This window comes from Ranitomeya imitator, chromosome 5 (genome assembly GCF_032444005.1).
Source record: "Ranitomeya imitator isolate aRanImi1 chromosome 5, aRanImi1.pri, whole genome shotgun sequence".
In the NCBI taxonomy this organism is placed as follows: Eukaryota; Metazoa; Chordata; class Amphibia; order Anura; family Dendrobatidae; genus Ranitomeya; species Ranitomeya imitator.
In genome coordinates this window covers 244,467,125-244,482,159 of record NC_091286.1, presented here as the reverse complement: position 1 = coordinate 244,482,159, position 15,035 = coordinate 244,467,125, and the positions used below count along the sequence as shown (strand labels likewise).

Here is a 15,035-nt window from a genome sequence, read left to right as displayed (position 1 = left end):
CTCTGATGCCTTTGCCTTGAGAGGAGCAGACAGGAAAAAACGATTTGGTAGAAGAGAGGAGAAGTCTATCTTGTATCCGGAGGACACTAGGTCGCGGACCCATTCGTCGTGAACGACCAAGAGCCACGCGTCGGTGAAGGAAAGCAGGCGGCCCCCTACTTTGAGGGTGTCCTCCGGATACCACCGGGAGTCATTGTGTGGGAGATCTGCCCGGACCCCCTGGATCCTGACTGCCTACGCCTGCCTCTCCATGAAGGGGAAGGTTTGTAAGAGATCTGGGGACCTCTACCCCTACGTTGTGCCCGGCCAGGTCCGGAAGATGTGGAAGTAGTGGACCAATTTGAGTTGGAACAAAAAAAAAAAAAATTAAAAAAAAAATAATGAGGACCGAGCCTGTTGTAGCTGATTCCGAAAGGGCCGAAAGAGTCTCTGTTGTGGGAGAAATTTACTCTTCCCTCTAGTGGCATTGGAAATTAATTGATAGTTTTTCGCCAAAAAGGCGACTGATCTGATATGGTAAAGAAGTCAATTACTTTTTGGAAGCAGAATCCGCATGCCAGTCCCTGAGCCATAAGGACCTCCGAATGGTGATGGCGTTTGTTGCTGCTTGAGAAGCGCAGTCAGCAGCATCCAGAGAGGCGGTGACTAGAAAATCCCCAGCTCTCGCTATCTGAGTAGCAAGGTCTGCTACCTCGGGGGGAAGATTGGTATCCAGAGCAGCTGAAGACAAGATCAAAGCCCAATGGGTCACAGCCTTAGCCACCCATGTAGCGGCAAAAGATGGAAAGAGTGCGGCTGCTGAGGCTTCAAAAGCTGAACGAGCCATATTGTTGATCTGACGATCGGTGGGATCTTTAATCGAGGCGCCCTCTGAAGAGGATACAATAGATTTAGTAGCTAGGTGTGATACTGGAGGATCTACCAGAGGAGACTGTGACCAATCTTTTCTTAGATCAGGAGCAAAGGGATCTCTCGACTCCATGGGCTTTTGCCCTGTGAAGCGTTTATCTGGACGGATCCTATGAGATTCAATGATTTCCTTAAATTCGGGATAATTGGCGAACACTGTGAGCCCGCTTGGTCTTAAGGACACAGCATGATCTGTTTTAGATAAAGGATCCTCATCTAGCTTCAGGGCCTTGTTTATTGACTCAATGAGAGAGTAGAGATTCTCCTGATCGTGTTGAAATTCCTGATCTAGGGACGTGTCAGAATCGTCCTCTGAGCCAGGTTCTCTACTAGCCCCAAGGGAGGGGGAGCGAGAAATGGAACTCTCAGAACCCGATTCCCGGTGATGGGATGGGGACAAGGCATGAGTCCTTTTCTGGAAAAGCGAGAGCTCCTTGGTAAGGTACGACCCCTAGAGTACAAGGTTCTGATCATCGGAAGAGTTATCCGTAAAGGTGCCCTGGTTAGAGGAAGGGTCTCGGAACGAGTCTAACACTTTGGCCAGGGATGCCATAGACCGGGTAAGGGAGGTAGCCCACTCAGGGGGACTAGGCTCACAGGGTTCGGTATCAGTAACAGGTGGTTCCTGAGCAGTCATCGGTTCACAAGCTGAGCAAAACACAGTATTGTGACCCCGGGGAATACCTTACAAGCGGTACAAGCAGCAAAAAACACAGTGTGGGTTCCCAGACTTGTTGTTAGGCTTTGATTGAGACATAGTGTAGCCTTGAGGAGAGCGCTTACTAGCAGGGGAAGGGTTAAGCTATGTTTCTGCAGCTTACCCAGGTCCTGTGTCTTGAGTCCCCGGGGGAGGTCCGCAATGTGTCCACAGAAATCACTAAACCCTGAAGCGGTGATTGAAAATGCTGGAGCAGAGCTGCAGCATCAGCCCTGTGGGTGTCCAAAGATGGCCACCGAGATCAGGAAGAGAAGGTGCTTCTCGCAGAACGAGTGGGAGGCACTAACTACCGGTGGGCAGAGCCAACGTTCCAGCCTGGACGAGAGAAAAGCTGGGGGCTAAATTTTAAGCTTGCGGTTTGCAGCGTCGCGGCCGCTATTTGTGTGGACCGACATGACCCACGTACCCGGGCTTTAAGGTATATGCGGACCTCCCTTATCCCAGGGACCAGGACCTCCCAGCGCCTCGGCCCCGCAGGTGTACTCACGGTAGATGCTGTGGTCCGGTGCTCAATTCACCGTCGCCATAGTCAGGGAGGGGGTGGAGAGCTTCTGCCGCCTTCCATTATCCGCTATAACAGTGGTGATGCAGTCGGGGGCTGCACGGATGCCATAAACATCATGTCCGGCTATGCTCCTAGCTCCAGGAGAGGTAAATGGAGGGCTACTCCATGTGGTCGCCTGCTATAGAGGGGGGAGATCGGAACGTGAAGGAACCGTTGCCCGTAAGGTGAGCTCAGGGCTGGCATCCAACGGTGCAGGAAAGGGTACAGGGAGGGACGCTCCGCGTTCTTGCCTGTTGATGGTTCGGGGGAGATCGGAACCTAGAAAGGATCCGTCGCCCCGATTCGCTCAGTTAAGGAAAAAATAGAATAAAAATAAAAACGGTGGGGTCTGAAAGCAGACCCAAGTGCCTCCTACAGACACTAAGCAAGAACTGGTTCACTTGGAGCCAACAGGAGGGTGTATACTGCAGGGGAGTAGCTATTTTTCCTGTATTAGTTAGTGTCCTACTAGTGGCAGCAGCAGAACACCCATGGTCCTGTGTCCCCCAATGAGGCGTAGGAGAAATATAAATCTTTTCCTCCATGCCCCTTTTAAAAGGGAACCAGTCACTCGATTCAAGCTGTCAAAACCCATGAACAGCATGAATACAAGCACAGCTGCACCCAGGCATGTTTTATAGGTAAAACAGTAAGACCTGTCAATCACCTGTGGCGGTGAGGAATGAAGCCAACCAGGGGCGGTGCCGGACTTGTCCCATCTCTCTCAGTAGACCCCAGGCTGGCTTCTCCAGGTGACATATCTATCGCTATGTACACACAAAGGATAAAAGCATCAACCAACAAGAGCACTGCAGGAAGAAGTCCGACTGGGGGCAGCCTCTGACTAGTCTCTCTTCCTATAGTCCCTGGCAGGCTCTTCAAACTAGATTTTTTTCTGAAACAGCATAACGTTCCAGAGTAAGGCATACCTGGCTGCATTAATGCATCCAGGCCCATATTCATGCTGCCTGTGGATTTGGTAGTATGAATCAAGCACTCTAAGTACTAGTTTTCCCCTCTTTAACACCTTAGAACTGGACACTTTTTTTTTTCCTTCTTGCGCGCCTGGTTTCTTCCCCTCTTTCTACCAAGAGTCTTAACTTAATTTTTTTGGCGACATAGCCACATGAGGTTGCATTTTGCAGGAAGAGTTGTCATTTTAAATTACACCATTCATTTTATCAGGTGATGCACTGGACAGCAGGAAAAAAAAAAAAAGCCAAGTGCGTTGAAATTGCAAAAAAAAAGTGCAACTTAATACTTTTTTGGGGGCACTTTTGAATGACACCATTCATTTCACAATACCATACTTAAAAGGGATTTAAAAAAAAAATATATATTTTAGTAATTCCCCCCGACCCTGAAAAAAAACAAACAAAAAAAAAAAACATGAATTTTTGCAGCTTCTAAAAGGGAAGGGCAATATAAAATTTAAAAACTATTTAAGAAACACAAACATATCACTTAAAAAGCAAAATGGTGTATAGGGCATGCTGAAATGATCAGTAATAGTAATAACTCAAAATATGAGAAAATATGCTTATAAACGTGGTAAAACAGTACAATGCTCCCCTTCCCAATCTGCAATTCTGCAAAGAATTGGGAAAAAACTACATGGTATTACAAAACAACAATATAGCGGTGTACACTGGCTACAGTGACAAAGTAGCAACACAGACCACCCTAAAATATAAACCTGTAGCCCGATACTAAAATGAGTACCGTACATACTCATGTATGAGCAGAGTTTTTCAGCACTTTTTTGTGCTAAAAACATCCCCCTCGAGTTATACACGGCGGGGGAGGGAGAGGTGAGTAGTGGGTCACAGAGGCAGGAGCCAGGGGCTGCAGTCTGTACCCACTGCTAAAGAGAAACGAATATTCACTGCGGTGGCAGTGAATATTCATTTCTCTTACAGCACGCACAGTTGCAGCCGCCGGCTTCCAGCACACATCCTACTTACGTTCTCTGCGAGCCCTCGCTGCATCTCGTTCCGGTGCCAGCAGCTCTTCCGGCCAAGCGATCACGTGTCCCCCTCTCATTAAGGTAATGAATATTCACCTCTCTCCACTCCCATAGGCATGGAGTGAATATTCATTATCTTAATGAGCGGGGACATGTGATCGCTCGGCCCGAAGAGCTGCTGGCACGGAACGAGATGCAGCGAGGGTGTGCAGGGAAGGCAAAGTTTTTTTTCCCCATAGGAGCCATGCATACAAGGACAGAGCCATGCATACCAGGCTTATATTCGAGTCAATAAGTTTTCCCAATTTTTTGTGGCAAAATTAGGTGCCTCAGCTTATACTCGGTCGGCTTATACACGAGTATATACGGTATATGGTACATCATGGGAGGAAATTCAGACAAACATTGGGTGCCAGAATCCACTATACACCTCTGTCCCCTCCCATAGATATTCACTGAAAGAGTGACAATGGAGTGAGGTGTCAGTACACTATACAACAGTTATCCTCCAATAACCAAATAAATTCAAAAAGGTCCCCAAAATCGCAAAACGCGCTTCGGGATGAGGGACCAAATTACAGATGGGGAGTCATTGTACTGTTATGTTTTTGCTATACCTCATTTATAAAGCATATTTTCTCATACTTTAAGGCATTACTCTTACTGAGCATTTCAGCATTTCCTATACGGCACTTTGCTTTTTAGCGATATGCTTATACGAGTTCCATATAAATTGTTTTTACATTATGGACCTCTTCATTACTCAGTCTAATGTACTGCTTGGTCTGGGTAATTGTTGTTGCCTTCTGAAGGAAGTGCCATTTTATAGTATTGAGCACTTACACCTTTAAAAGTATCTAAAAATGGGTTAAACTTTGGCAATTGGAGTTTGCAGTAATGAGGAAAAAAGGAAAAATAAGTATTAAAACCTCTGGAAAGTAGACGTGTTATCCAGTACCACCCTTAGACTTTCATGGATCTTATATTGAGGATCTATATTATATCTTAACACCAGAGGAGATCAGTTGAGTGATGCCTCCATTTTAATATTGGAGCTTATTCCCATTTACTAAAACTGGAGTGTGATATAGTGAGCAGTTATATCTGGCCCAGCAGCTACTCAATGACAGTGATAGGCCATTACTTTTCTAAAATGCTAGATAACGTCATTAAAGGGAACCAGTCACCAGTTTTGTGACAGAGCAGCTAAAAAGATCACCTTATTCAGTGTCTGCTATGCATTCCCTAAATCCTTATATAACCTCGACTCCCCTTGTATACTCCAGAAAAACCTTTTTAATTTCTCCAGCTCTGTATGGTAATCTTCTCAGTCCGGTCCTAGGGGTGCTCTGTTGGGTAATCTTCTCAGTCCGGTCCTACGGGCGCTCTGTATGGTAATCTTCTCAGTCCGGTCCTAGGGGCGCTCTGTATGGTAATCATCTCAGTCCGGTCCTATGGGCGCTCTGTATGGTAATCTTCTCAGTCCGGTCCTACAGGCGCTCTGTACGGTAATCTTCTCAGTCCGGTCCTAGGGGCGCTCTGTATGGTAATCATCTCAGTCCGGTCCTATGGGCGCTCTGTATGGTAATCTTCTCAGTCCGGTCCTATGGGTGCTCTGTATGGTAATCTTCTCAGTCCGGTCCTAGGGGCTCTCTGTATGGTAATCATCTCAGTCCGGTCCTAGGGGCGCTCTGTATGGTAATCATCTCAGTCCGGTCCTATGGGCGCTCTGTATGGTAATCTTCTCAGTCCGGTCCTAGGGGCTCTCTGTATGGTAATCTTCTCAGTCCGGTCCTACGGGCGCTCTTTATGGTAATCTTCTCAGTCCGGTCCTATGGGCGCTCTGTATGGTAATCTTCTCAGTCTGGTCCTAGGGGCGCTCTGTATGGTAATCTTCTCAGTCCGGTCCTACGGGCGCTCTGTATGGTAATCTTCTCAGTCCGGTCCTAGGGGCTCTCTGTACGGTAACCTTCTCAGTCCGGTCCTACAGGCACTCTGTATGGTAATCTCAGTCCGGTCCTATGGGCGTGGTTTCGGGCCTCTGCATCACTCCCAGCGGCTGTTGCTCGCCGTCCTACTTCATGGATGACACCTCTTGCGCTACGTGACATTGTGCCTGCTCAAAAATATTGGGTTTCGCACCTGCACAGTATACTTTGCTCATGTACCAAAACTACATTTGCCAGCGTATGCGCACTTCTGTTTTTCAGCTTTGCTCGCAGTTGGGCAAAGTATACTGAGCAGGTGCAAAATGAAATGTATCTGGAGCAGGCGCAATATGTCGCATGGAGATGTGGATCATTATCCATGTCAGGAGGACGGCGAGCAGAAGCCAGGAGGAAAAAATGCAGAGGCCCCAAACCGCACCCATCAAACCAGACTGAGCAGATTACCATACAGCGCGGGAGAAATTAAAAAAAGGTTTTCGGGAGCATACAAGGGAAGCCCAGGGGTTATATAAGGATTTAGGGAATGTATAGCAGACGCTGAATAAGGTGATTTTTAGTTGCTATTTCACAAAACTGGTGACAAGTTCCCTTTAAACCATAAACTTGGCATAAAGCCTCTGTGATTTAGGGTACTGACCAAAGGTGCAGCTGATTCTGATTGGTCTGTGGGACCCCAGCGAGGGAATGGAGGTGACTTAGGAGCTGAACGCGGTAGTGAGGCTGGATATGATGCATTCGGTAGCTAAACATTTCCAGCAGGGTATGAAGGATTCCCCAGGAATGAGACTTAAACACAGTGGGTAACAGTTGGCCTGAAAAAATAAATACAATTGGTTGCAGTTACACTCAGATTTATATAAGAAAACAGAGGATTTGGAAAGTGTTAAAATGAATAATGAAAGCACACATCATTTATGTATTTAGGCCTCATTCACTTGTAGATTTTTAAAAGCATTTACCATCAAACACTTGTTAGCCAAAATGAAGAGTAATATATAACAATTTGTACGTCTTCTACTTTGGACCCACTCCCTATTCAACCTTCCAAATATTGATGGAAAATCCTGCCTTGATGTCCCAACCCATTAATCGACACAGAATTGCATGCTTGCATAATATAATACCCAATTAAAACTTAAAAGGGAATTTGTCAGGTCACCCATACCCTCCAATCCAGCAGCAACTGCGTGACCGAAAGTGCCGGTAATGTACGCGAGCCATCTTCTGCACTTCCAGTCTTACGCAGTGCGCCTCTGAAGAAGGAAGCAAAGCCCTGGCTTCAGAGGCTCAGTGACTGCCAAATAGAGATATGCAAGGAGCTGGTGATGACGTCAGCTCTTCCAAATCACATCATCAGGCCCAAAGAGGAGAGAGAACATGAAAAGACGGCCGACTATTCTGCGGAAGCTAATTAGTATAAGTAAAACAGAGCTTACAAATTTTTTTTTTTTTTAAACCTGGATTAAAGCTATCAGTATGAAAAGTGCTGGTTAGGAAGGGAATGGAGTTATGCATATGTGAATATTGTGGGGTTGGAGGGTATGGGGGACCCGATAGGTTCATTTTAATCCCTTCAAGTTGCGGCCCTTTTTCGTTTTTGCGTTTTCATTTTTCACTTCCCTCCTTCCCAGAGCCATAACTTTTTTATTTTTCTGTCAATATGGTCACGTGAGGGCTTATTTTTTGCGGGACGAGTTGTACTTTTGAACGACACCATTGGTTTTACCATGTCTTTTACTAGAAAATGGGAAAAAAATTCCAAGTGCGGTGAAATTGCAAAAAAAGTGCAATCCCACACATGTTTTTTGTTTGGCTTTTTTGCTAGGTTCATTAAATGGTAAAACTAACCTGCCATTGTGATTCTCTAGGTCATTACGAGTTCATAGACATCTAACATGTCTTGGTTATTTTTTATCCAAGTGGTGAAAAAAAATTCAAAATTCAAAATTTTGCTTAAAAAAAAAAAAGTGCCATTTTCTGATACCCGAAGCGTCTCCATTTTTCGTGATCTGGGGTCGGGTGAGGGCTTATTTTTGCGTGCCGAGCTGACGTTTTTAAATGATACCATTTCGGTGCAGATATGTTCTTTTGATCGCCCGTTATTGCATTTTAATGCAATGTCACGGCGACCAAAAAAACGTAATTCTGGCGTTTCGGATTTTTTTTCTCGCTACACTGTTTAGCGATCAGGTTAATGCTTTTTTTTTTTTAATAGATCGGGCGATTCTGAACGCGGCGATACCAAATACGTGTAGGTTTTTTTTTTTTTCAATTGTTTTATTTAGGATGGGGCGAAAGGGGGGTGATTTAAACGTTTATATTTTTTTCATATTTTTAAAAACTTTTTTTTTTTTTTTACTTGTGCCATGCTTCAATAGCCTCCATGGGAGGCTAGAAGCTGGCATAGCCTGATCGGCTCTGCTACATAGCAGCGATCATCAGATCGCTGCTATGAGCGCCGACCACAGGGGGGCGCTCACAGCAGGCCTTCATCAGTAACCATAGAGGTCTCAAGGACCTCTATGGTTACCTTCCTGATGCATCGCCGACCCCCGATCATGTGACGGGAGTCGGCGATGACATCATTTCCGGCCGCCCGGCCGGAAGCGCCGGTTAAATGCCGCTGTCTGTGTTTGACAGCGGCATTTAACAGGTTAATAGCAGCGAGTGAATAGCGATTTCACCCGCCGCTATTGCGCGCACATGTCAGCTGTACAAAACAGCTGACATGTCGCAACTTTGATGTGGGCTCACCGCCGGAGCCCACATCAAAGGGGGAGACACGACATGCGCCGTACGGGGCATGTCGTGAAGGGGTTAAAGAGAACATGTCACTTCGAAAAAAAGACGTCAGACACGTCAGCATCAGGTTGTAGAAAAGGAGATGCTAAACAGCTTGATATATAGTTTTAAGGTAAAATGGTTAGTACAGCGTGTGATTTTTTTTTTTTTTTTCCCCCAGTTAAATCCCTGTTTATTCTTGGTTCAGAGGTCCACAAGGCTGTCCTAATCAGGGATTGGTAAATTTTAGATTAGGATGGCCCACTGAACCGCTGAGCCAAGAGTGAGTAGAGATGCCAATGAATGAAAAACAAAAAGGACATTAATCTCCCACAAAATTATAATATACATACATACACACACATATACTGGTACATACAGTACAGACGAAAAGTTTGGACACACCTTCTCATTTAAAGATTTTTCTATATTTTCATGACTATGAAATTTGTTCATTCACACTGAAGGCATCAAAACTATGAATTAACATATGGAATTATATACTTTTCCTGGGGTGGTCCTCTTGTGAGCCAGTTTCTTTGTAGCACTTGATGGTTTTTGCAACTGCACTTAGGGACACTTTTAAAGTTTTCGGACTGACTGACCTTCATTTCTTAAAGTAATGATGGCCACGAGTTTTTCTTTACTTAGCTGCTTTTTTCTTGCCATAATACAAATTATAACAGTCTACTCAGTAGGACTATCAGCTGTGTATCCATCAGACTTCTGCTCAACACAACTGATGGTCTCAACCCCATTTATAAGGCAAGAAATACCACTTATTAAACCTGACAGGGCACACCTGTGAAGTGAAAACCATTTCCGGTGACTACCTCTTGAAGCTCATCAAGAGAATGCCAAGAGTGTGCAAAGCAGTCATCAAAGCAAAAGGTGGCTACTTTGAAGAACCTAGAATATAAGACATATTTTCAGTTGTTTCACACTTTTTTGTTAAGTATATAATTCCACATGTGTTAATTCAGAGTTTTGATGCCTTCAGTGTGAATGTACAATTTTCATAGTCATGAAAACCCAGTAAAATCTTTAAATGAGAAGGTGTGTCCAAACTTTCGGTCTGTACTGTATATACAGTTTATAACTCACTCTGAATAAAAACTGACCCTATAGAGCAACTTTTCTTTAGGTTATCACTACTCTTACCAAAGGATATATTGCTCACTAGTGTGATGGTTTCACAGTATTTGCCATAAAACAGGGAAAGGGCTTTTTTCCCCAAAAAGATTTTGAGCCAATGTCAATAATGGGTTCAAATGTAAGAGGATATACAAAGAAATGTGAGGCCTACGGATCCTGTCAATTTTTGGTTCATTTCATTCTGGCGAGTTTAAAAAAAAAAAATAAATAAAATGCATACAGGAACATTCATAAGTAGCATGTCAGAACTCCCAAGCTTCATTTTTTTTATTTTATTATTATTTTTTTTTTTTAAGGACTAGTTTAGCTTCTCAGGCACCAATCGGGTCAGATTTTTGCTTTGGCATACAACTGCGTGGGGTTGTGCAGGATTGTAACATGCTGGGGAAATCGGTCATAATACGTCAGAAAATATATGGGGAGGAGCCATTTATTTTGAGCAGATTTCTTCAGGATACAAAAGGAGCAAAGTTTAACATATTCATAAAAATGTCCGACTGTGATCATTTAGAAGACCGAGCCTCATTCCTGCCACTAAATAAATAGCCACGTCATGGAGCCGTATAAACATGATTTCATATTGAAACACTAGTTGACGCAATCAATTGCTCTAATCAGTCTTGTCTAGTAGTCTCCATTTTCTATACATTGTGATTACTTACTGATGAATCCTTTGATGCCAAGTGATTCTATTTCCATATATACCAATAAGCGACTGTAGGTTTCCACAAGCGCAGGGGCCAAAGCTGGACTGGATTTTGTATGAGCCAGTTTAATAACTCTAGTAGCAATGCTGTGTATTAAACTGAAAAAAAAAATGAATATTAAGCGAGAAACCGTGGCCACAACAGATATACTAAATAGGTCTAAAAATTAGTGTAGCCAAAATAAGCGCAAAGTAAAAGCTAATACTTGCTACATTTACTCCAGAGATATAAAACACCAATAACATGATTTAGAATGGATTTAGAAACAGGTTAGATTACATGGTGAAGACTCAGCAGTTGAAAAATTTCACAGTTGAAATGCAAATAAGTTTGTATTTATTTTGCATTTTTTTCCTCATCAGTTGATCTCATTTTGTGCTCTTCATTATGACTTTTTGGTTAAGTACAAAAACAGATTTACCTTCATTTTACTATCTCACATCTGAACCAACAGCATAGTTGTAAAGCTGGCCATACACATTAAATATCAGCCGAGTCAGCCAGTTTCGGAGGAGCCAGATGACCATCTAAGGCAGGGGTGTCAAACTGCATTCCTCGAGGGCTGCAAACAGGTCATGTTTTCAGGATTTCCTTGTATTGCACAGGTGATAATTTAATCACCTGCAGAGAATGATTCCAGCACCTTGTGCAATGCTATGGAAATCTTGAAAACACGCATGGTCTGAGGCCCTCGAGGAATGCAGTTTGACACCCCTGATCTAAGGTGTATGAGGCATATTTGCACTTCTACCTAATATCAGATGAAAGGAGATTTGGGCATGTTGAATTCAAAAAGCTCAATCCTTTGTGCTCGTTGGAGAAAAGCTGCTGCCAGACACGGCTTCCAGCTGCTTGCTCCGCCTTCCCATAATGAAAGTATATAGGGGGAAGCTATAGGCTAATCTAGATTAATCTCGATAAATCAAGATCCATGAAAAACAACAACTTTATTTTAACCCCTTAGTGACAGCCAATTTGGTACTTAATGACCGAGCCAATTTTTACAATTCTGACCACTGTCACTTTATGAGGTTATAACTCTGGAACGCTTTAACGGATCCCACCGATTCTGAGACTGTTTTTTCGTGACATCTTGTACTTCATGATAGTGGTAACATTTCTTCGATATTACTTGCATTTATTTATGAAACAAATGGAAATATGGCAAAAAATTTTAAAATTTAGCAATTTTCAAACTTTGTATTTTTATGCCCTTAAATCAGAGAGATATGTCACGAAAAATAGTTAACAAATAACATTTCCCACATGTCTACTTTACATCAGCACAATTTTGGAAACAATTTTTTTTTTAATAGGGAGTTAAGGGTTAAAAGTTGACTAGCAATTTCTCATTTTTACAACACCATTTTTTTTTTTTTTTTTTTAGGGACCACATCACATTTGAAGTCATTTTGAGGGGTCTATATGATAGAAAATAACGAAGCGTGACACCATTCTAAAAACTGCACCCCTAAAGGTTCTCAAAATCACATTCAAGAAGTTTATTAACCTTTTACGTGCTTCACAGGAACTGAAACAATGTGGAAGAAAAAAACTGAACATTTAACTTTTTTTTTTGCAAACATTTTACTTCAGAACCATTTTTTTTTATTTTCACAAGTGTAAAAACAGAAATTAAACCATAAATTTTGTGCAATTTCTCCTGAATACGCCAATACCCAATATGTGGGGGTAAATCACTGTTTGGGCGCACCGCAGAACTTGGAAGTGAAAGAGCGCCGTTTGACTTTTTCAACGCAGAATTGGCTGGAATTGAGATCGGACGCCATGTCGCGTTTGGAGAGCCCCTGATGTGCCTAAACAGTGGAAACCCCCCACAAGTGACACCATTTTGGAAACTAGACCCCTTAAGGAACTTATCTAGATGTGTGGTGAGCACTTTGAACCCCCAAGTGCGTCACAGAAGTTTATAACGTAGAGCCGTGAAAATAAAAAATAACATTTTTTCTACAAAAATTATCTTTTTGGCCCCAAATTTTTATTTTCACAAGGGTAACAGGAGAAATTAGACCACAAAAGTTGTTGTGCAATTTCTCCTGAGTACATCAATACCCCATATGTGGGGGTAAACCACTGTTTGGGCACACCGCAGAGCTTGGAAGAGGAATGCTGTTTTACTTTTTCAATGTAGAATTGTCTGGAATGGAGATCGGACGCCATGTCGCGTTTGGAGAGCCCCCGATGTGCCTAAACAGTAGAAACCCCCCACAAGTGACCCCATTTTGGAAACTAGACCCCACATGGAACTTATCTAGGTGTGTGGTGAGAACTTTGAATGCCCAAGTGCTTCACAGAAGTTTATAATGCCGTCGTGAAAATAAAAAATATTTTTTTTTTCCACAAAAAAGATTTTTTAGCCCCCAAGTTTTTATTTTCACAAGGGTAACAAGAGAAATTGGACCCCAAAAGTTGTTGTCCAATTTGTCCCGAGTATGCTGGTACCCCATATGTGGGGGTAAAACACTGTTTGGTCGCACGGCAGAGCTCGGAAGGAAGGAGCGCCGTTTTGGAATGCAGACTTTGATAGAATGGTCTGCGGGCGTTATGTTGCGTTTGCAGAGCCCCTGATGTACCTAAACAGTAGAAACCCCTCACAAGTGACCCCATTTTGGAAACTAGACCCCCCCAAGGAACTTATCTGTCGTCGGCTCGTTGGTCTAGGGGTATGATTCTCGCTTGGGGTGCGAGAGGTCCAGGGTTCATATCCCGGACGAGCCTTACTCTTTCTCTGTGGGGGAACCAGAGTGTTCATCTTTTTTTCTATGTTACTATTGTATCATACAATTATTAGGTTCCGTAGAAGGACGTAGATCTGGGGATTTATTATGATGGAATATAGGCTGAACTGGATGGACAAATGTCTTTTTTCGGCCTTACCAACTATCTAGATATGTGGTGAGAACTTTGAATGCCCAAGTGCTTCACAGAAGTTTATAATGCAGAGTCATGAAAATAAAAAATTTTTTCTTCTTCCACAAAAAAGATTTTTTAGCCCCCAAGTTTTTATTTTCACAATGGTAACAGGAGAAATTGGACCCCAAAAGTTGTTGTCCAATTTATCCAGAGTAGGCTGATGCCCCATATGTGGGGGGGAACCACTGTTTTGGCGTACGGCAGAGCTCAGAAGGGAGGGGGCACCATTTGACTTTGAGCGCAAAATTGGCTGTCGTGTTTGGAGACCCCCTGATGTACCTAAACAGTGGAAACCCCCCCAATTCTAGCTCCAACCCTAACCCCAACACACCCCTAACCCCAACCCGATCCATAATCCTAATCACAACCCTAACGATAATCACTACCCTAACCCCAAAACAACCCTAATGTCTACCCTAACCATAACCCTAATCAAAACCCTAAATCCAACACACCCCTAATCCTAATCTCAATCCTAACCTCAATTCTAACCCTAATCCCAACCCTAACCTTAACCCTAATCCCAAACCTAACCCTAATCTTAAGTGTAAACCTTATGCCAACCCTAACCCAAACCCTAATCCCAACTCTAACCCTAACTTTAGCCGCAACCCTAGCCCTAACTTTAGCTCCAACCCTAACCCTAGCCCTAACTTTAGCTCCAACCCTAGCTCCAACCCTAACCCTAGCCCTAACTTTAGCTCCAACCCTAACCCTAACTTTAGCTCCAACCCTAACCCTAGCCCTAACTTTAGCTCCAACCCTAACCCTAACTTTAGCTCCAACCCTAACCCTAGCCCTAACTTTAGCTCCAACCCTAACCCTAGCCCTAACTTTAGCTCCAACCCTAACTTTAGCTCCAACCCTAACCCTAGCCCTAACTTTAGCTCCAACCCTAACCCTAGCCCTAACTTTAGCTCCAACCCTAGCTCCAACCCTAACCCTAGCCCTAACTTTAGCTCCAACCCTAACCCTAACTTTAGCTCCAACCCTAACCCTAACTTTAGCTCCAACCCTAACCCTAGCCCTAACTTGAGCTCCAACCCTAACCCTAACTTTAGCTCCAACCCTAACCCTAACTTTAGCTGCAACCCTAACCCTAGCCCTAACTTTAGCTCCAACCCTAACCCTAGCCCTAACTTTAGCTCCAACCCCAACCCTAGCCCTAACTTTAGCTCCAACCCTAGCTCTAGCCCTAACTTTAGCTCCAACCCTAACCCTAGCCCTAACTTTAGCTCCAACCCTAACCCTAACTTTAGCTCCAACCCTAACCCTAGCCCTAACTTGAGCCCTAACCCTAAGGCTACTTTCACACTTGCGTCGTTTGGCATCCGTCGCAATCCGTTGTTTTGGACAAAAAAACGCATCCTGC

The 15,035-nt window shown here is 43.7% G+C and overlaps 1 protein-coding gene and 1 non-coding gene across 3 annotated transcripts in view; one reads left to right on the top strand and one right to left on the bottom strand.

Annotated features, from left to right (window-relative positions):
• The window catches only part of MED23 (mediator complex subunit 23), a 211,329-nt gene that overhangs the window by 68,154 nt on the left and 128,140 nt on the right, over nucleotides 1-15,035 (bottom strand). For both annotated transcript variants that reach the window (XM_069726015.1, XM_069726014.1), the window contains 2 exons: nucleotides 10,685-10,827; nucleotides 6,724-6,898 (listed from right to left, as the gene is read on the bottom strand). In XM_069726015.1, the coding sequence (XP_069582116.1) occupies nucleotides 6,724-6,898; nucleotides 10,685-10,827 (318 nt within the window). The remainder of the gene's footprint in view (nucleotides 1-6,723; nucleotides 6,899-10,684; nucleotides 10,828-15,035) is intronic.
• Nucleotides 13,397-13,468, top strand: TRNAP-GGG (transfer RNA proline (anticodon GGG)). The gene has a single exon. It is a non-coding gene; the product is annotated as a tRNA-Pro (tRNA).